The 22,055-nt window shown below is 40.3% G+C and overlaps 1 protein-coding gene across 1 annotated transcript; it reads right to left on the bottom strand.

Moving 5' to 3' along the window:
* Nucleotides 1-813: 813 nt before the first annotated feature.
* Nucleotides 814-4,465, bottom strand: LOC311089092 (extracellular calcium-sensing receptor-like; the record flags this gene model as incomplete). The annotated part of the gene is made up of 6 exons (XM_084123542.1): nt 814-1,727; nt 1,863-1,986; nt 2,225-2,401; nt 2,544-3,356; nt 3,685-3,976; nt 4,305-4,465. The coding sequence occupies 6 exons, from the start codon at nt 4,463-4,465 to the stop codon at nt 814-816; spliced, it is 2,481 nt and encodes an 826-aa protein (XP_083979668.1).
* Between the last annotated feature and the right edge of the window lie 17,590 nt (nt 4,466-22,055).

The following is a 22,055-nucleotide window of genomic DNA, read 5'->3' as shown; positions in this document are numbered from 1 at the left end:
ATGTACTAACACCTGAATTAATAGTTACTTCAACATGAACTCATGATTAGTGAAGATATGAACTAATCATGAACCAATGAATAGTGATCCTTAACTACAACAGGAGTCATAATGATTCATGCATGAATAACAGCAGCCTTAAACATGTTAGTACATGTTTGATAGTTAATGCATTAATTAATACTATAACGTTTAGGGGTAAACTAAATCAATCAGGCTTCGTAAGTATAAATAAGAAATATTTTGACTTTGAAATACATTTAAACAATTTATTAGTCATAATTTAAACTATTGATATCAGCAGCTCATCATAAACATTACTGAAAGGCACAGGATTAGTTTGTTATTAATTTCACTAATCCTCATCAAACATAGAAAATACTAAATACACTAATAATTTAATCTTTCTTCCTTTTGGATTATAAATAAATGTTGTTTTGTTCATTGTGTTCATTTTCATCTGAACTTCTGTTCATACTGAGTTCATTATCACCTGTACTTCTGAACCTATCTGTTCTTCATGTACATTCTATTTTTTCTCTTTGTGTTCTTTTGGCTCTGCACTGCTGTTGCTGCCCCCATATTGCTACTTGCAAGTATATTTATAATTGAAGTCAATGGTAACCATAGAACCAACAACACATTCAAAAATAAAAACGGTTATTTTTTTGTTCCTGGAGGCACTCAAGGCAGTTACGCACAATGCTTAATATAAGAGTTCTTTATGAAAACGTGGTGGTTCCCTTAAATAGTGTCTTAGTGTAAAAATGAAAGACTTACACATTTATCTAGGATTTTTTTCACAAACCGCATCTATTTATTCTGTGTACCTCTTCCCATGATTGCTTTTTTAGTGTTTCTTTCTGGGTGTAATATAATGATGTAGCACTTTGGGGCAAATATGGCCACCAGTAATCCAAAACTGGAAGCCAGGATGGCAAATATCTCCACTGCCACTGCATATTTCCCTGGTGAGCTCACATATGCTGGAACAAATGCAATCCACACAGCACAGAAGATCAACATACTGAAAGTGATGAACTTTGCTTCATTAAAATTATCTGGAAGGCTTCTTGCCAGGAAAGCTAAAAGAAAGCTCACTGCTGCCAACAGTCCAATGTATCCCAGCAGTAGAGAAAAACCAGCCACTGAGCCAATAGCACATTCATATACTATTATAGATCTAATATACTGGCTGTTTTTTTGGGGTGTTGGAGAGGCAGTTGATAGCCAAACTGCACATATCACAACCTGGAGGGCTGTTAGGACCAGGACTGTTCCTCTTTGTTGAGCTGCTCCAAACCATTTTATCGCACCTTTACCTTCTGGTCGAGAGGACTTGAACACGGCTATTACCACAATAGTCTTGACCAGGATGCAGGAGATGCACAGGACAAAACTTATGCCAAACACAGCATGTCTTAACTGACACGTCCACAACTGCGGCCGGCCAATGAAAAGCAGCACACATAGGAAACACAGTTTAAGTGACAACAGTAGCAGAAAGCTGAGCTCTGAGTTGTTTGAACGTACTACAGGAGTTTTGCAGTAATGAGCAAAGATGAAAATCACAATCGCACAGATACAGGTGCCAAGCAGAGATGCAGTGGTCAAAGAGATGCCCAGAGGATCCTCGTAGGATAGAAACTGCACTTCTTTGGGGATGCAGTGATCTTTTTCTCGGTTGGACCAGAAATCATTTGGACATGCTTTGCACTCAGTGGCGTCTGTACATGTGAAAGTAAGAAATAAAAAATAAAAAAAAGAGAAATAGCGAAATAAAATATGGTTTAATGGTTATAGTTTATTAATGTTTTATTTTCAGTATACATTTTTCAATGATACCTCTTACTATTTCTCACCTGTTGTATTAGAAATCTCTCCATCAGCACAGGGCAGGCAGTCAAAACAGCAGACGGGAAGGCCCTTCTTTGTGGCTCGTCTGGTTCCTGGTGGGCAGCTCTCACTGCACACAGACTGTGGGGGCTGAAAGAGACATCATCTGTTATTATTCAGGCAAGGACTGATATGTCTCTGTTGTGTTTGTATGATCTGATGGTCTAGAGAACACATTTTTAACACATCTTTAGTCATTCGTTTGATATTGTTTTGTTTTAAATATTTAAATAGTAATTTGCACAAATTATTATATTTAAAATAAAATAAAAATTACTTTGTTTGTCTCATATTTCCAGTATATTGCATCCTTATCCAGTGTCAACACCTTCCCTGTTGTTGACCCTTCATTTACCACACCAACTGTACGGACAATTATTGCTTCATCAGAGCTCAACTGCCAGTTCAACACATCATAGATGGCTAAAGCATCTCCATTCTTATCAAATGACACCTGATCCCCAAAGCCTGTGGTGAAGTTCACTTTCTGTAGGTAGTGTACCAGCTGTACAGTTTAAAGACAGGACATGGGTTATATATGTTTATCTGATATATTAATTAATATAGCACACAAAATATTTTGCTTTTCCACATTCAGCTCTTTTATATGCCTCATAATCTGTATAATCTATATATTAGAGTCTTACCTGCCAGGGTTTCAGGTTGGATATGTCGGCACAGCTATTCCCACTGAATGGTCCTCTCCACTTCTCACACTGCATCAGATCATGAACAGCATGTGCCAAGGCATAAACTGCCTTATATACATTGTAAGAGGCCCTAAGCTCTGATAAATCAGTGTATGGTGTGTTTGTGCTGCTTAGAACCTCTTGCCCTGAACAAGTTTTTTCACCCTCTCTGCCTCCAGTGTCAAAATTGCACCCAAACATGTTCTCCCAGAAGATTCTCACCAAATTGTTTTGTGAGTTGTTGTCAGGATGAAGGCCTAGCAGAAAGTTACCAAGCCCCTGTATCTCTCCTCGTCTGATGGCAATACCCAGTGTACCCCCCAATACAGACTTAAATTGTGGAGCAAGAAGCACAGGTGAGGTAGCCCAAGCCTCACTAGCAATCCACTGCCTGCCTGTAACATTTTTTAACACCATCTCATCAACCACGGGCAACAAATAGCTTGAAGTGGAAAATACAACCACCACTTTTGCTGTGGAGCCTTGAATGATTCCAACTATGCGTTGTATTTCCTTCTGGTTGTTATCATTGGGCAGAATCTCTGAGAAGGCCACACACCCTCCAAACTCCTGCACATCCTGGTAAAAGGATTGACCGGCATTGATGCCATAATCATCGTCACTATAGAGGAGACCAACCCAGGTCCATCCAAAATGCTTCAAGATCTGAACCATAGCCCGCACCTGGAAGGCATCACTGGGGATTGTTCTGAAGAAAGAGGGGTACTTTTTCCTGTCACTCAAACAGGAGCAGGTGGCATAGTAACTAATCTAATTAGGAGAGATGGAGAGCAGAGATAGAGAGAGAAAGATGAAAATTTTTATCAGTGCTAAAGTCATTGTCAAAAAAAAAATATATATATTGGAAGAAACAGATAAGTGATATTTTCACACAATGTTTTGCTATTAATATCGAAAATGTGATTATGGCATAGTAGATAACCAAATATAATGTCATCAAAACAAATTAGAAAAGGGTTGCAGAAAAGACTGATAAACATGTGAAAGTATTTCCTTTTTAGTCTGTTTAGAAATGATAGTTTTCTGAATAATTTTTTTCATTTTTTTTTTTCAAAAAAGGTACAAATATATCTCTTACCATGGGCAGTCGAAACAGCCCCAGGACACTGGAAATTGCAATAGAATGAGTAGAACCTGGATCACCTATGATTCCAATCACCGGTGGTGGACCTTTGCAGTTGAGGTCAGAGATGGTCTCCTCTGTCCCACTAACCAGAGCTGTGGCACCACGAAATGCCACTCCAAGCCTTAAACAGTTGTCGTAGATCCGGTAACCAAGTGTGATGTTAGGCAGGAGGTTGGGATTGTTATTAATCTCATTGATGGCAAAAACCATTGTTAGTGCTTGCTGGAAGCTTGTCATATAGAAGCTAGAGAAGACAATACAAATGAAATGAGAGTATTAACTTCAATAATACTAACAGTAACAATAGAAAAAATTATAAAATAAGATGAATTCCATAACATTTCTGTGAGATCAGATTTTGAATTTGTAAAAAAAAAATATATATATACAGTATATACAAAGTTATATACAGTATGCAGTGAATTTTAGTCCTGTAACCCATCAACATGTCATGTAACATGATATCAGTTTCTTAAATCATTGTTGAAAATGTATATGTAGTCATAAAAATAGCATTCCATTTTCCAATTATTGCCTTTAAGTGTTCTTCAGTTGGTGTGGTCCAGACTCACAGCTCACAGTGTGGTAGTTTTGGCACCATTCTGAAGCTCAGCTCTGGGAATGCTTTGAGGTACTGAACCTCAAAAAGACCACCAATTAGAAGGTCTCCATCCTGGTACATCCCATTCAGCCTGAAGTGTCCCTGGAGCTGACAGGTACCTGAACCTGCCATCATGGCTACATAGTTACAAGGCAGGAACAAACAAATGTGCAGAATTAACCACATCCCTCACCCTTTATCTCGCTATGTCACTCTTCCCTCAGCTCACTGATTTATCATAAAGATTGTGTGCAACACTTTTTTTTTTTTATATATAGCAGGCGGTGCCAGCGGCCTCTCTGGAAATGAGGATGTCATTTTTGCCATTTTGGGGCCCTCCACCAATGTCTGTATCTTGTATGTATCAAGACACCATTTGGCTCCTTTAAACCAAACCATAATAAATCTATGGTCTCAAAATTATTAATCACAAAACATGGTTAACAATTACACAACCAGATTTGTATTCACAAAATAGCATTCACAAGTATATTCACACATATTGTTTAAAGTTAAAGTTCCAAAATTATGTAACTCAATTATATTTGTGGATTTGTTGAAAAGAATACTGTGAAGAATACCTTTGCAATTTTAAACCTTGTTTTGCCAATTTGAATTAGTTTATGAATTTGTGAATCACATTTTGTAAATATTTTCAATTTATATTCATAGACGAATCTGACTCCATATAAATTCTTGACAGTCTTCAGTCTGACATCTAGATGGCAGTTGTGTACTTGAATTGTTTTGTAAGACACCTGTGGTCCATTATAAAAAGCATCCTTAATCCTCCTGTGGTTATTACAGAAACTGTGAACATTACCCATTTACTCCAGCTTTATTCCTTAGTGCTGATTACTAAGATAGTTGTGTGATGTGGTATGGCCCATGAGCCAAAAAGTATTACTAAAGTAGTCAACTGGGTTGACATCTTGAGATGCCAGGAAACTCAGGAAGTGTAATCTCTACCCTCTTTCTCTTTTTCCTTTTAGGTTCTTTTTGGAGTAGGACATTAAAGGGATAGTTTTCCCAAAAATGAAAATTATGTCATTATTTACTCACCCTACAAACCTGTATGAGTTTCTATCATCTGTTGAACACAAAGGAAGATATTTAAAAAAATGTTGGTAACCAGACAGCTGACTGTAGCCTTTGACTTCCATCGTATTTTGGTTTTCCTACTATGGAAGTTGTAGCAACTCATAATGTAATAACTGCACATTAGCTACCGAAATCCTTTAAAATAACTTATTGTGTTGAACAGAAGAAAGAAGCTCAAGATGTAAAAAGTAGTAATTATTCTCAAAATGTATTGTGCCCCTCTCCGATAATTGTAATAATAATAATAATTATAAATATTATAATAGATAACAATACACTATTGCCACTAACAATAATTACAAAAAAAATATTATATAACAAAAAATTTTGGTGGAAGCATTTGACGGAGGTGAAGTGGTAGGCAGAGTTTCCTTTGCAGCGCTATGTACGCAGCAGTTCGCCGCAGGTCTTCAAACTACACGAGCAGCAGGTAACGTTAAGCTAATATGGAAAAGTTACATCTATCCTACCATGCTACTGTAAAAGTTGCGGCAGCATGCGAGTTATGTCTGACAATGTCATTCGTTTTTGTCCAAGTTTTATTAGCTTGGGGAAATACATCTAGTGAAATGAAATCTTAAGTCCATGTCCAACTCTAAATTGTAAGGAATTTATATCTTTGATTTCATAGTAACACTTTACAATAAGGTTTATTTGTTTAATATTCATGTATTAACTAACATGAACTAACCATGAGCAACACATTTGTTACTGTATTTGTTAATAATTTGTTCAAATTATTTATTTTATTTTTTGTGCCCTTTTTGGTCCTTCTGCCCCTGCCCCTGAGGAGGTCTGTGCATGCCACTGATATGTTGTATGTAAAAAAAAGGAAAAACAGGAAAACAGGAAGTTGTTGTAACTCAAACATACAATGTCCTATCGGCCCCAAAACTTCACATGTTTGATAAGAGTCCTGGCCTGAATACATTTTCATGTCAATATTTACAGTAGTTATTCATAGCACCACCTGCTGGCAACAGGAAGTGACAGGTTTTATAAGGTACAATGGGGCTAAAGGCATACCCTAAGAAAATGTGCTTCCCACTCCACCCATAGTGTATGATTGCAGAATTATTATTATTTTTTTTAATGTTTTTATTGAACATTGATTGAGCAACAGATATTGTGTGAAAATAAATTATAAAAGTGGTGTGTTTGTTTAAAAATCATATAAATGTATAAGTTGGCAAGGTGGACACCACACATGGGGTAAAAGACTCACCAGCATGGGGCAAAAGTGTGTATTTTACACAAATACTTTAGCTAAAATAATATTTTTTTAATAATGTCTAAGTTAATACTTGTTCAAAAAAATCACTTTAGTAAAGTTTGCACTATTTTCGGTTTATTTTGATAAATAAAAAAATAAAAAATTTGTCCAGTAAGTATACTGTCATTAAAACATGTTTATTTTAAAAATACAGAAACAACATTGTTTAAAAAAAGTAAAGATTCCGAAAGCATTGAATGAGATTCCATAGTAATTTACTAAAGCTTTACAGTTGTAAATAAATCTGATGTTTTATTATATGATATGATTTTATGTCATATTTTTAAATATGATGGTTTTTCGTTATAAATCTGGGCTGGGTTTCCCGAAACCTTCTTAACACTACGTTGTGTAGCTGTACCTTATCGTTAATACGTGTTTTCCGAAACGTTCTTAGTTAAGTAGCCTATACATTCTGTAAGTCATACTGTCACAGAGACGAACTCTGTGATTCCCTCCTTTGACCATCAGAGGGCTCCCTCACCCGAATATTGACTTTTCACTCACACACTACATTTCCCATCAGCCCCGTACCTGGCACTGATTACGTTGCTCAGCTGTAGCTCATTCTTGGACCTATATAAACTGTCTCTCCACCACTCTTCCTTGCGAAGTCTTGTATTACTACGGTTTGCATTTTTGAGCGGTTATTTCTGTATTGCCTACCTGTTGTGATCCAGTCTGTTCCATGTTTATGATTCTCTGCCGCCTGCCTTTTGGACTATCTGCTTTGTTACTTATCTGTGATTGTTCTCCGCCTGCCCTGATCTCCTGCTTGCTTTTCGACCACGACTGTGTCTGTCCTACATTGCTGTGTTTGCTGGAATCTGACCATTGCCTGTTTGACCACGATTTTAATAAAAGCTTGCTGATGGATTCCAATTCGAGTGACGCCTCGTTACAGAAGACTTAGCCAAACTACGATCCAGCGGCTTTAACCCACCTGTCTGCAGCCATGTCTGGCCAGGCTAGTCAACTCGCGGCACACCAACACCAGCTCAATCGCCTCACATCTCTTATGGAGGAATTGGTGAAAGCACTTCAAAATCTCCACGCCTCTCCACCAGAGATGACAGCAACACCAACTAACGCCGCCACTGCATCCGCGTCAGTGATGCCATCTCAAGTGAGTCCTCGTCTAGCATTTCCCAAGAAGTTTGACGGAGACCCAGCGAAATGTAAAGGCTTTATACTTCAGTGCTCAGTGTTTGTTGATCAACAACCGACGCCGTATTCTACTGAGGCTGGTAAAATCGCATTTGTTTGCTCATTACTTACTGGCAGGGCATTGGAGTGGATTATGGCGGTGTGGAGAGAGGGAGGCACAGCTTTCCCATCTTTTGAGGTATTCTTGCAACGATTTCGTGAAGTTTTTGATCATCCCAAGGAGGGCAAGAGTGCCGGCGATCGTTTACTGGAGCTTTCTCAGGGGAGAAGGACTGCAGCTGAATATGCTCTCAACTTTCGTACCCTCGCTGCTCAGACGTAATGGTTGAATGATACACTGAAAGTACTATTTAGAAGGGGATTAAATCATGAACTGCAATAAGAGTTGGCCTGTCGCGATGAGGGGAGAGACTTAAATCAGTTTATAGAACTCACCATTCAAATTGATAACCTCATCAGATCGCGAAGACCAAACACTCGCAACGCACTCCGAGTCCCTGGAACTGCTGTTGCAGATGAAGTTGAACCCATGCAAGTTAACACATACCATCTATCAGCTGAAGAAAGAGATTGTCGCTTTGCTCAATGCCTATGTTTGTACTGTGGTCAACCTGGTCATCTAAGAAACTCCTGTCCTTCACGACCACACCTTGAGTCCCAGAAATCAGTGAGTTTCTCTATTGATGCTCTGAATCCAGAAATGTGTGTCACTATACCTATCACAATCACTGCCAATGGCCAGAAGATCTTCACCAGGGCTTTGCTGGATTCTGGAGCCGCAGGAAACTTTATTTCTAGAAGCTTTGTGCATCAAAACAACATTGCTCTGATCCATTGTTCCTCTCCTCTTACAGTGGAGGCGATAGATGGATGACCGCTGGGCTCTGGAGAAGTTTTATTCATCACTCAAGAGCTCTTGATGCAGACTAGAATACTTCACTCAGAGAAGATTCAATTCTACATACTTCCCACACCTCATACACCTGTCATCCTTGGTTTACCCTGGCTTTGCAGACATAATCCTCACGTCTCCTGGAGGGAGGGTCAGATCTCCCAGTGGAATAAGTCTTGTTACCCCGAATGTCTCGCCCACGTCTCACCTCTGCCGGTCCAGTCCATTAATGTTTCAGAAGAGAAATCCCTTGATTTTAACCTCCCAGAGGAATACTCCGATTTATCAGAGGCCTTCAGCAAAACTAAAGCTTCCAGACTGCCTCCTCATCGTGCATATGACTGTGCCATTGACCTTATTCCTGGTTCAACACCCCCTAAGGGTCGTATTTTTCCCCTCTCTCAGCCTGAGTCCGAATCCATGAAGAAGTACATCGAGGAGGAATTAGCAAAAGGCTTTATACTACCTTCTACGTCCCCCGCTTCTGCAGGATTCTTCTTCATTCACAAGAAAGACGGCGGCCTTCGACCATGCATTGATTATCGTGCTTTGAATGAATTGACTGTTAAGTTCCGATATCCCCTACCTCTGGTTCCTGCAGCACTGGAACAACTTTGTACTGCCAGTGTGGTGGATTTTAATTAATCAACTTTAAATTAATCTAACTAATCTAAAATTAACTAACATTTGTTTTTCTTGCAGGAATAACATTCATATGCTTTTAATGTGTCAAAACTCTTTGGGGAAAAACTTGTGACTTTGAGTGTATGTGTCTATGGGTAAAAATAACATAGTTTTGGGAAGTAAACCTAGACAGTCTGTTAGAACAAATTAAGTCATCGTTAAAACCTTGTGATAAGTAATCACAAGATCAGAGTTTGCTTTACCTAGTAACAGAGGGGTTTGCATATGAAGAACCAATCAAATAGTGGAGAAATTATGTAATGCAGCCTGACATTTATGCCATACCTCCATACTATAAAAACTGTTGTATATGTGTTTTTCGGTGGGATTCTCAATGGAATTTGTCTGAGATCCTCCGGCCTTTGCTTCTTGGGAGAGATTCCCTGAGAACTGCTCGGGAAGATCTCCTGGCCGTGATTAAAGCATTTAAAGGACATTTGCAGGTCTGTTTGTCAATTTATTCCTGCGCAGGAAGCTAGTTTAGGAAAGCAAGTTAGTTAGAAACTCGGCCAGTTGTCGACTGAAGACGCAAGAGCAGAGAGTTTAAGGTATTGGTGTCGAGAGCAGACGCCAGGGATATTAAGGCAGGTGTCGAGTGTAGACGCCCCGGATATTAAGGCAGGTGTCGAGTGCAGACGCCCCAGATAGTTAGGTTTAGGGAAAAATCCACGACATTTTGGCGGGCCAGATCCAGGAGTCCTCGGAATCTCCCTCTGTCGGATGGAGGGGAGCGAGGAACCACGTTGTCTTCACTCTGCAGACTGCAGGACCCTGTTCGACAGAGGGACCATTCCAGTCGGGCTAAAAGGACCTAAAGTATAAAGGTAGGACGACAGACTTGACATTTTTCCTTTAAAATGCTTCTAAATTAATTAAAAGGTTTAATTAAAAATTGGCTTTTCTGTAGTAAAATTTTGAAGAAAACTGGTAATCAGATTTAAAAGATTTAAGGATTTTAAAAAAATGTTTTACCTTTGCTAAAAATGTTTTTACCTTTGCTATTAAGGGCAATGAATGATTATGGTTAAATTCAACCAAATTAGTATATGTTGAGTATTTTATTTGTTGTTTTTGAGAGTGCGCCTAGAAAGCTCTTAATGAAACTTTTTTCTGCAAATAGCAACTAGTCATGCTGGAAACCAGATTTGAGAGGGAAAATACTCTGAGATGCTGTAGTAATGAAACTTGCTTTTTGTTTGAAGTTTTGTTTGAAAAAGACTTTGATTTTGATTGAATTAAAGAAAGGATAAAGAAAAATAAAGAAGGATAAAGAGAGAAATGTTGAAATAACATCAATAGATAATTTAAAAAATGAAGAAACTGTTAAAATTATAAATCATAATAATAGGAATATGCATTCTGTGATAATTAGAAGATTTTGAGTAATGAAGAAACTTTTATGAGTTAGACTTAGATTTATTAAAGTAGATGAGATATATAGAACTGAGCAATATAATTTAAGCAATTCACTGCTTTTGAATTTAGGCAATCACTTAAAGTGATGAAAAAATAGTAAGATATTAAATGCACGTGTCTAAATATTATACTTTCTATATGAAGGTGTCTAGAATTTGTATCCCGTTATCCCTTGTGGGAGACAGTGTGAAAAAACTGATTCATTGCGGAGAACATGAGAGTCAATGGTTTATGTTTAACTAAGATAATTTTTGTGCATTGTGCATAGTATGAGAATGAGATTGGGTGACCGACTTTAAATATAAATTGTGATTTGAACAGGCACATAACTGACATCTTACAGTGATTTTGTTTTGGTTTCTGGTAAAAGAGAAAAGAAAGAATTATTTCTATTTACATTATACACTGTATTAATTAGGAGTTTTCCTGCTTTTTCCTGCATCTTTGCAAAGAAGAAGTGCTTGCTTTTTTCCGCAATGAAGGACTAAGCTTTTTAATAAATTGAGGAATTGCTGTGTTGTAAACCAGAAGAGACTTTTGGAAATTAAGCTGTTTAATTTGATTTTTGCGGTTCTCTGAGTGTTCAAGATTTCAGACAGCTGCCTTGAAAAAGTGAGATGACTGCAGAAAAATAAAAGAGGAAGTGGGGCCTGCAGCCGCCCTCCTGAAAGAGGAAGTTGAGACTTCTGAGAGGGGTCAGCATGGGGAGACTGATTCAGCCTGCAAAGGTGACAGTTCACTTGAGACTTTTCCTAAAGACAATTTTGCCATGCATTATGACATTTTGTGGCAGGAGATGCAAAAGTCAGACCGATGAGAGTGCCATCACAGCCTGACGATCCAATGTATCAGCCTGAAGTTCAACTGAATGACAATCCACACAGAAAGACAATCAGCCGTGTGGACCAGGTGCTGCATTTTCAATGATCACTACAGAGACCGTTTCAAATTTAGTTATTATTTAACTTGATTGTTTTTGATTATCCACTGGTTTCAGCAATTTTTCATATTTTTCTCTGTTTAAACTAACTCTTTGAATCTGCTTTCAATAGATACCAGTCAGTAACAGCTCTTCTGCAGGAAGTTAAATAGCGGAAGTTAACATTCAGTTAAAACTGAGAGTTATGTAAAAGCATTAATAGGTTATTGACATTGCAGAATTCTATGGAAAAGAAAAATACAATATAGGCCACAGGGCGTCTAAAGAGGAATTATGGCTAGAAAAGCAAAAATATTGGTCACTCCATTTCATTTAAAGGTAATTTTCTAGATTCAATAGAAACAATGTTTTCTAATTATAAACTGTTGAAATCACATGCTGTCATCATCATGGATACGAGATATAAATGTTATAAATGTTATTTTCTTTTTGTCCAAGGATCAAAGGTTGTGTGAAGATTTCCAAATCTTCTTTTAAATAGCTTGCAACAACAAAAAGTTTGGAAAATTGAAATTGTGCAAAGAATGACCAATTGCATTTGAGAAATTAAAACGGATTCTCTCAACTGCAATTGTAGGTCTATACGGTTATTATTATTAAAAGTGTTTAATCTATTTGATTTTTGGAAAGTTAGGTTTACGTCCACTGTGTAAACTTAATCACATGACGACTGCATCGGACAATTGAAAATTGATATCCTAACGTTTAGACACTGTCGCAAGGGGAATGCCACAGTGTGTCTACGTTCAGTAGTTTCCGTCGTCGAACTTTGTTACCGTTCAGATTTAGTGGTATTCCACACATAATAAATGTTCCCCATTCAGTTCATAAACTGCTATGGCAGACAAGAATGTATGAATCTCTGGCCAGAGAGGGGTGTGTGAAAGTGTGTGAAAGTGAGTGTGTGAAATATGGTGTTCAAAGACAAATAAATTATGTCAATCAAAACAGGTTAAAATATACCCAATAAAATAACAACCATGGATGATTTTGGCTAACTATCCTGGTCTGGGTTTATTGTTATGGCAGAAATAAACAATGCCACACCTGTGCAGCGTATAACTTTGGGAAGGCAGAGAGCAAGCAAGCTTGCCCTGTCCACCCCATACTTAACTTTTTACTTTTTGCAGGATGTCATGATGGATCTCATCGAACAGAACTGATTCTGTTCCAAATGTATAAAATATTGTCTTGTTGCTGTTTAACATGAAATTTTACAGGTCTCATCAAAAAAGGACGACCGGCCAGATAAGCAGATGAGTCTGGCGACATGATACATGTTGTCACTAACAAAAAAAAAAAACTTAAGGTCTCCGTTCACAGGTGAAAGCAGCCAGGAAATGGTTCACTCCACAAACAAGGTCCCATCTGGGGTGCGGTGACACCTCCGTCCAAGCATCTCGACTTAAACTACACCAACCAGCCCTCAGCAACCACACACAAACGCCAACGTCAACACCAACGTCCATGGGGCAACGAGATGATCAACACATCTGGAGGAAGATGTGGACCAACTAATGGTTTAAGCTTAGCAAGATAATTAATTGATGTTGTATTTGTTTCAATCAAACTGTACTGTACTGAGTATTTAGATCTTATGATTTGAACAATTACTGATTAATTTGAAAATATTTCAGGTACATGTATGTAACGAATACGACTCTGGGTAAATATGAATTAGCTCAAGAATATGGGGAATCTTAATATTTATGACTCATGGTCATAATTCATAAGTCGCATGTACATTTATTTTATCAATTATCGAGATTACCTCGTTCTGTAACTGGTCTGACCAACATCTAAGTCGTCCAGCGAGTAGATGTAAGGTCAGTACAGTCAAGAAGGGGTATTCACAAACTCCACTAAAGTTTAGGTTCTGGCCACGAACATTAAACTTTATTGAGTTTATTAATTAAAACTACTGAATGTAGTCTAATATCGAGCTTGTAGCTTAAGATCTTTTGTTTCATTGACTTTAGAATGGTGGGCTTTCAAATACAGAGACAGTGAAAAGTATTTATGAATTTTAATAAATGCAAAACTAGAGATTATATGAGCTACGAATATAAACGTACGTAAAAATACAAAACAATAAAACAAACACACATTTAACCAAACAAGAAAATACGTGATCAGGATAACATGAAATGAAAGAAAGAAAGAAAGAAAGGCAGAGAAGGGGAAAATAATAATTACATACAGAAAACCTAAATTCACGAGACAACCTGGAAAGCAGTTTTATCAACTCAATATACTTGCGATTTTGTCTTTTGTTCGGGTGATGCTGAAACTGGCAGGACAGCGCGGATGGTGTCCTGTTTCTGTTGCGTCTTCAGGTGCCGCGAAGTTTAAAGGCTCACTGGATGTAACATTACCGAGAAAGTTCGTCTTCCATGCGGAAGAGGCCAGAAATCTTGGTTTCTAAGGCAGCAGACTTTTACATGGCGCGGGGGTTTGTGTCCCAGAGGCCACGGCGAGGCCTGTTCAGCTGGTTGCCATGGAGCTGCGCTACACGTGGATGAGGTCCGGGATGAGAGCGACCGGAGAAGAGAGGAAGTGGAATCAGCGGGGTCGAAGAAGGAAGAGCAGGAATCAGAGAAGAGAGAAGGGAAGCATGATATTTTGAAGGGGCCAAAACTCACGCCCTCTCATGGACGTGGGCCAACCGTCTTTAACAACGGATCGGGCACACCTCCTGACGTTTCGAGATCTATACCCCCCTTCCTCTTAGAAATTGGAACGATAGATTCGTTCGTAACATTAATATCACTGGTATTAATAAAACAATGCATCCTCTGATATGTTGCGTTAAACATTCGAGACCGTTGGGATCTCTGGAACAAGACGATACCATGAATGGCACTGCTATGACATAATGACACACAGATACACGATTATAGTCACATCACATTGATTACAAACCAATAAAGTTATATAGGCATAATGTTTGGGACAAGGGATCATGCACCCATCAAGAAAATACATTTTAAACATTGTACCAAATGATTTTGATCACACGTGGTAGGATCCATGTGTGTTTCTGTGTGTGTGTGTGTGTGTGTGTGTGTGACCAGGACTGAGAGTTCACGCTGCCGCTGAACTTTTGCTCTCTTGCCTATGTGTGTGTGTGTGTTTGGTTTGATGAGATCATTAGCCAGCGCATCTGGCCAGACAAAGTCTTGTTGTTTTCTGACGTATAAATCAGTGTTTAAGTGTAAATCAGTGTCTAAGAATATCCCTAGGGGATCTGCGTAATCTCAGACATTGTGGCGCCTTGCGCTCGTGGCTTCCCGTGTAAACTCATACAAGAGGTGTCTATAGACAGCCATCAATGAGTTACTTGAGCTGATAGATGCCATCTGTTGTTTGTAGACAGTTCAAGAAGGACAGAGTTCGTTTGTTGGTAATTTCAGTAATTTAAATATATATAGAGAGAGAGCTGGTAATCTGGCCATCTTCTTTGCGTTACATTCCCCCCTTGAGGAGTTGACGGGCGTGTATGTGCTTAGTCGACTCATCACGGTAGCGATGGTCAGATGGCAGGTGGATCCTGACGATCAAATAGCAGGTGGTTGCTAGGCTGATGACTCAGCTCAAGTGAGGTTGAGGGGGTCGATGTCGTGGGACCCCCCTTTTTCACGGTTCGTAGGAACTCGCCAGACACGGCTTTGTGAGCTTGGCTGTGGTTGCTCACGTCTTGTTGAGTCTGGTACAGGATGAAAGCCAAGACGAGTGTCGGGGCGTGGTTGGTGACCGTGGAGATGCCCCTCACAGTGTTAGACTTCCTGAGTGTGAGTCCTGCCTTGGTAATCAGGAGTCGGGGGTGTTCTCTCTTAATGCGATGCCGGATGCCGGACCTGGTGATGTCCGATTGTGGCTGCTTTCTCGCGAACCACCACAGCATTCTGTCAGAGGAGAGAGAGAGAGAGAGAGAAAGGGAGGAAAAATTTCAGCGACGGATGTCCTTGGTTGGCTAGGACAGTCTTGTTGCTTCGCTGAGGTTGGTATGCCACATGCTTCGATGTCTCATGAGTGGCGTTGGGGCATCATTGTTGGCATAGGAAAGGTCTGTTCATCAGAGGCCCGCATGACCTTTCTTTGTACACAGCGGAGGTGGCGTAAGTGGCTCTGAGGCGTGCAGTGTAGTTGGTAAAGTTTGATTGTGCTGTGTAGTCACTGCAATCGTGATGGTGGTAGGTATGTGGCGCAGACATTGGTCTGGTTGCACAGCTGCAGGTCAGAGATGACCTTGAAGCAGCAGGTGTCAGTGTTCGTTTTCTGTGTCGGTGTCAGACGTGGCTGCACTGTCTTCATCTGTTGTGTAAGAAGACTCTGGCTCACCAGTGTTCTGGGGAGAGAGGTTGCAGTTTCGACGGTCTGGGCTTGGAGTTCTGGACGGCGAGTGATGCTGGTTCCAGAATCTTTCTGAGCGTTCGGTCCGACGCTCTGGATGAGCACCGTCACAGTCGTGCTGCAATCTGCTGTCTGGCTCTGAGCAGTGCTCGGAGACGGAGTAAATTGTGTGCGTTTCTACAGTCTTTTCATCTATAGCCCTTTGCTTGGTGTAAGCCTTGTGGGCTAAGTCTCTGAGTTGTCGAGTAGACATGGTTCGTGGGCAGACGAGCACATCGAGATGTTTACTCACAGTGCTATGCAGATTTCGCAGAAACAACGTTCTGAAAGTCACATCCTCTTCCATACCTGGGGAGTTGGTTGCTCCGAAGAACGTTTGTCGGAGTCGGTCATAATAGGAGTGTGGGTGTTCAAGTCGACCCTGCTTCACGTCAAAGGCCGTGATAAACCCTTGGTCTGATTCTGGGTCAGAGAATTCACGGATCAAAGCTTGTCGCAGTTGCTTGTAATCTGCTTTGACGGGGTCTGGTTGGCGATCCAGAAACTTACGCACATCTCTATTTGCGGTGATTCGTAACAAGTAGAACTTGTCCCAAGCTGTCACGTTAGCGACAGTTTGCAGGTGAAAATCAATGTCTTGAAGGTACGCATAAACACTGTGGTCTCCGGCAAACGTAGGAATGTTTCTGGCCAGCTTGTCAAGGCTTTTGGGAGGAGAGCTGTTGCTGGGGGCCCAATCCGTCTGGAGAGGATTCTGACCCTTTTCAGCTCCGCCCCCTTCAGCTTTTGATGTTTGGCTGACAGGGTTGGGGTGGCTGGCTGGGAGAAACTCTGTGATGTGTGTTTCTCCGTTCCAGACACTCTGCAATCTGTAAGCATGTTTTAGTTCTGCCTGAACAGTGTCAAGTTCATCTTGGAGCTCGTGTCTCTGCTGAGCGAGCTGATGAATTCTAGTCTCTGCTCTCTCAAGGAGGGCTTCAGCCCGTTGGAGCCTTTCGTTGAGTTCTTTTCTGGTTTTTCTCTCCAACTGTTCTCTTTGGTCTGTGTCGAGGTGCAGATCTTGCAGGGCATTTCGAAGTCTTTCTACTTCTTTCTGGAGCTTTGGATCTGTGGCGTCCTCTTCCTCGGTCGGGAAGAGTAGCTGGTCTAGACGGCTCTGTGTGTGTGCTCGGTCCTCCAGGGCCTCTGTGGCCTGGAGCTGTAGTGCGGCTGTCTTTTGCTGCAGGTCGGCGTTGCTCCTTTCGCTGTCCCGGGCCCTGGCGACGAGTTTGAGTGCGAGGTTTCCGAAGATTTTGGACAGCTGCTCGTGGCTGTATGTCTGGGCTGGATCATGGGACTCGAACTGGTCCAGGTCTGTGTCCCGTTGCTCTTGGCTCGAGCGATGTGGGTCCTGGGGCAGCACGGTCTTTGTTATGTCTCTCAGCCATGCCTCAAGGTCGTCCCAGCGGACTGCAGGACAGGGTGAGCTCGACATCTCGGCTTACTGTTGGCGAGAGAAGCACAGCACACACAAAAAGAGACAAAATGCAAGTTTGTTTTAGGGTCAAATGAGCTATACTCATACGGGCTAGGCCGTTTATGAGAATTTCGGGGCTAACTGATGCCGACAGTTAGCGGAGCCAATTTCGTGGGTATGGCTAAACCCACAATAGAGATTTTGACAGGCGGTAGCCTGGGGGGTCGTCTAATGACGCCCGCTTGGATTGTTTACTCTATTATTCAGCTTTCCTGGGGTCTCTCTTAGGTTCTGTATGTACGTGAAATGAGAGAAACAAATCACAACAGAATAGAGAAAGACAGAGTTAGAGGTAGGGAAGAAAAAGGGAAACACAACACAAGGAAGTGAATTGGTCTGCAATGAAATGTCACAAACAATAACACGGAGAGTGTTATATAGTAAAGTAAAAAAAAAAATTAAAGAGGCCTAAGCCTATTAATACTGCTAGAGTTATCGGGACAGGACCTCGAAAGAAGGTGTGTCTTAGAGAGAAAAAGGTGGGCCCAAACACTTAAAATACACCAGGAGGAATATCTAGTATTCTGTGGTTCATAATAAGTGGATGGGTTCTATCAAATTTTAGTTACCTGGGGTGAATAGAGGTCATCCAGGTGGAAACCAGTGATGACGTCTCAATCACCACAGTGCACTGACTGAGTCCTGCCCATAGATACACAATAAGGGATTAAGAGGTTGGACTTAATGTGAATTAAGGCTTTCTGGTTTCATCAAATTGGGTAAATATGTATGCAGGAGTCAGAGGCAAAGGCTTTACTAAAATAGTGATACAACAAAAAGGAAATTGTGATAACTGATGGTGATTTATCAGAATAACCTACCCCCCCCCCCCCCCCCCCCCCCCCCCTTTTTGGAGAGACTGGAGAAGAGAGGGAAGAGGAAAAAGAAAATTATCAATGAAATAAAATGTGAATAACAACACAGGCTTGAGACGCAGGCAGAGGAATAGGCCCCGGCAGTGGATTTGTGCCACAAGGGTGAGGGCGTATGTCCTCTCAGTGGTCTACCTGGTGGATTAGACACAATTTTAAATCAAAATTCAAACTAGTTTGAATTGAAATTCAACTAAGCGTGCAAGGAGAGGTCCAAATTATAATAGAAATAAGGAAGGAAAGAAAATTAGAATGATAACAGTGAAGTATCAATAATAATTAAACTGAAATTCAGAATGACTTCCTATAATCCTTACAATAACACTGAAGTTATTAGTATTGATTATAAAAATAATCAAACGAAAAGGGTAGCAATGAGACCCTTCAATGCAGGCTGGGACTATCAATGAACTGAGTGAATCAAGTCTAAGCTTTAATTCGGAAAAGTTTTTTTTTTTCTTAAAGTGTGACAATCAAAAACAGAAAAGAGAATTGTCTAACTCCAAATAATATCAGCATAAGCTAAGCTTTGAATGCAGGTAAGTATTTGAGAGTTCGACCGTTCATTCTATGATCGGGGGAAAAGAAGAGAAAATGAATGCAGAGAGAGAAAAAGAAATTGAAAGCAGGTATTATCTTTTACCGCCAGCAGATGGCGCAATTTTGCTCGCGCAGGCTGACGTCAGTGGGAGGCGACGCTCACGCAGGATGACGTCGGTGGGGCGCGCAATTTGAGAACTGCCACACACACCTAAAGGCTGTTGGTCAGTGTTTCAACAACTGAGACTGGAATTTTTCTTAGAAATCACTATACTTTTGGGCTCATTTTGCGCTCAGTTGTATGCGAAAAATGACGCGAGTTTCACAACATGTGACTAATAGGAATTACACATCTATTAAATTACACATTATACATGAGACGGTTTAGAATAAGGACAGGGATTATCATCTGTTTTAATTCATAAAACTGGTCTCCAATTACACATTATATATGAAACGGTTTACAATAAAAACAGGAATTAGGACTTCTGTTTTAATTAATAGAAACTGTGAGCAAACAGGGATTCGAACATCTATTTACTTAAACTGTGAGTACACAGGGATTAAAACATCTGTGATTACTACAGCTGTGAACAGGTATTATTTTCTTCTGTTCAATTATTAGAAACTGTGAGCAAACAGGCATTAAAACATCTATTTACTTAAGCTGTGAGCACGACAGGCATCAAAACAGCTATGAGCAGGAATTATGCCTCTGCTCATCTCCCATAAACATTAATCAAAATAGCACTTTATGATAATGCATTAGGTGTACAAAATTGGATCGCGACGCCAATTTCTGACCAGGAGTTTATCGTTAACGTATTGTATATAATAAGGCCTATTACGACTGACAAACTGAGTCACTGCTCAGGCCAGATTTACGTCTTCGTCCTAAAAGAGATCCTTCGTCTTCATTTAGTCGGTTTAAATCATATTACATGTACCCACTGCAAAGAGTTTTGCTTCGTCTTTACAGGGACACTGTAATATCATGAACTGCAGATTTTTACAGAGCTGAGCTGGCTTTGTGCCTATACCATCAGCTGGGTGAGTTCGCCTTAGCGACTTACCTCACAATTCAAAACGCGCGTATAGCTTACAATTATTAAACCAATAATACACATTCAACTGAAACTGAATTTGCCCACCAAAATAAAGTTTGAAACTGCCTAAAATTACTCCACCAAACATGTAACGAATACGACTCTGGGTAAATATGAATTAGCTCAAGAATATGGGGAATCTTAATATTTATGACTCATGGTCATAATTCATAAGTCGCATGTACATTTATTTTATCAATTATCGAGATTACCTCGTTCTGTAACTGGTCTGACCAACATCTAAGTCGTCCAGCGAGTAGATGTAAGGTCAGTACAGTCAAGAAGGGGTATTCACAAACTCCACTAAAGTTTAGGTTCTGGCCACGAACATTAAACTTTATTGAGTTTATTAATTAAAACTACTGAATGTAGTCTAATATCGAGCTTGTAGCTTAAGATCTTTTGTTTCATTGACTTTAGAATGGTGGGCTTTCAAATACAGAGACAGTGAAAAGTATTTATGAATTTTAATAAATGCAAAACTAGAGATTATATGAGCTACGAATATAAACGTACGTAAAAATACAAAACAATAAAACAAACACACATTTAACCAAACAAGAAAATACGTGATCAGGATAACATGAAATGAAAGAAAGAAAGAAAGAAAGGCAGAGAAGGGGAAAATAATAATTACATACAGAAAACCTAAATTCACGAGACAACCTGGAAAGCAGTTTTATCAACTCAATATACTTGCGATTTTGTCTTTTGTTCGGGTGATGCTGAAACTGGCAGGACAGCGCGGATGGTGTCCTGTTTCTGTTGCGTCTTCAGGTGCCGCGAAGTTTAAAGGCTCACTGGATGTAACATTACCGAGAAAGTTCGTCTTCCGTGCAGAAGAGGCCAGAAATCTTGGTTTCTAAGGCAGCAGACTTTTACATGGCGCGGGGGTTTGTGTCCCAGAGGCCACGGCGAGGCCTGTTCAGCTGGTTGCCATGGAGCTGCGCTACACGTGGATGAGGTCCGGGATGAGAGCGACCGGAGAAGAGAGGAAGTGGAATCAGCGGGGTCGAAGAAGGAAGAGCAGGAATCAGAGAAGAGAGAAGGGAAGCATGATATTTTGAAGGGGCCAAAACTCACGCCCTCTCATGGACGTGGGCCAACCGTCTTTAACAACGGATCGGGCACACCTCCTGACGTTTCGAGATCTATACCCCCCTTCCTCTTAGAAATTGGAACGATAGATTCGTTCGTAACATTAATATCACTGGTATTAATAAAACAATGCATCCTCTGATATGTTGCGTTAAACATTCGAGACCGTTGGGATCTCTGGAACAAGACGATACCATGAATGGCACTGCTATGACATAATGACACACAGATACACGATTATAGTCACATCACATTGATTACAAACCAATAAAGTTATATAGGCATAATGTTTGGGACAAGGGATCATGCACCCATCAAGAAAATACATTTTAAACATTGTACCAAATGATTTTGATCACACGTGGTAGGATCCATGTGTGTTTCTGTGTGTGTGTGTGTGTGTGTGTGTGTGTGTGTGTGACCAGGACTGAGAGTTCACGCTGCCGCTGAACTTTTGCTCTCTTGCCTATGTGTGTGTGTGTGTTTGGTTTGATGAGATCATTAGCCAGCGCATCTGGCCAGACAAAGTCTTGTTGTTTTCTGACGTATAAATCAGTGTTTAAGTGTAAATCAGTGTCTAAGAATATCCCTAGGGGATCTGCGTAATCTCAGACATTGTGGCGCCTTGCGCTCGTGGCTTCCCGTGTAAACTCATACAAGAGGTGTCTATAGACAGCCATCAATGAGTTACTTGAGCTGATAGATGCCATCTGTTGTTTGTAGACAGTTCAAGAAGGACAGAGTTCGTTTGTTGGTAATTTCAG

The sequence above is a fragment of the Abramis brama genome (assembly GCF_963993115.1).
Source record: "Abramis brama genome assembly, chromosome: 9".
NCBI classification, from domain to species: Eukaryota; Metazoa; Chordata; class Actinopteri; order Cypriniformes; family Leuciscidae; genus Abramis; species Abramis brama.
The sequence above is the reverse complement of the archived record's forward strand: the minus strand, read 5'-3'. Positions and strand labels throughout refer to the sequence as shown.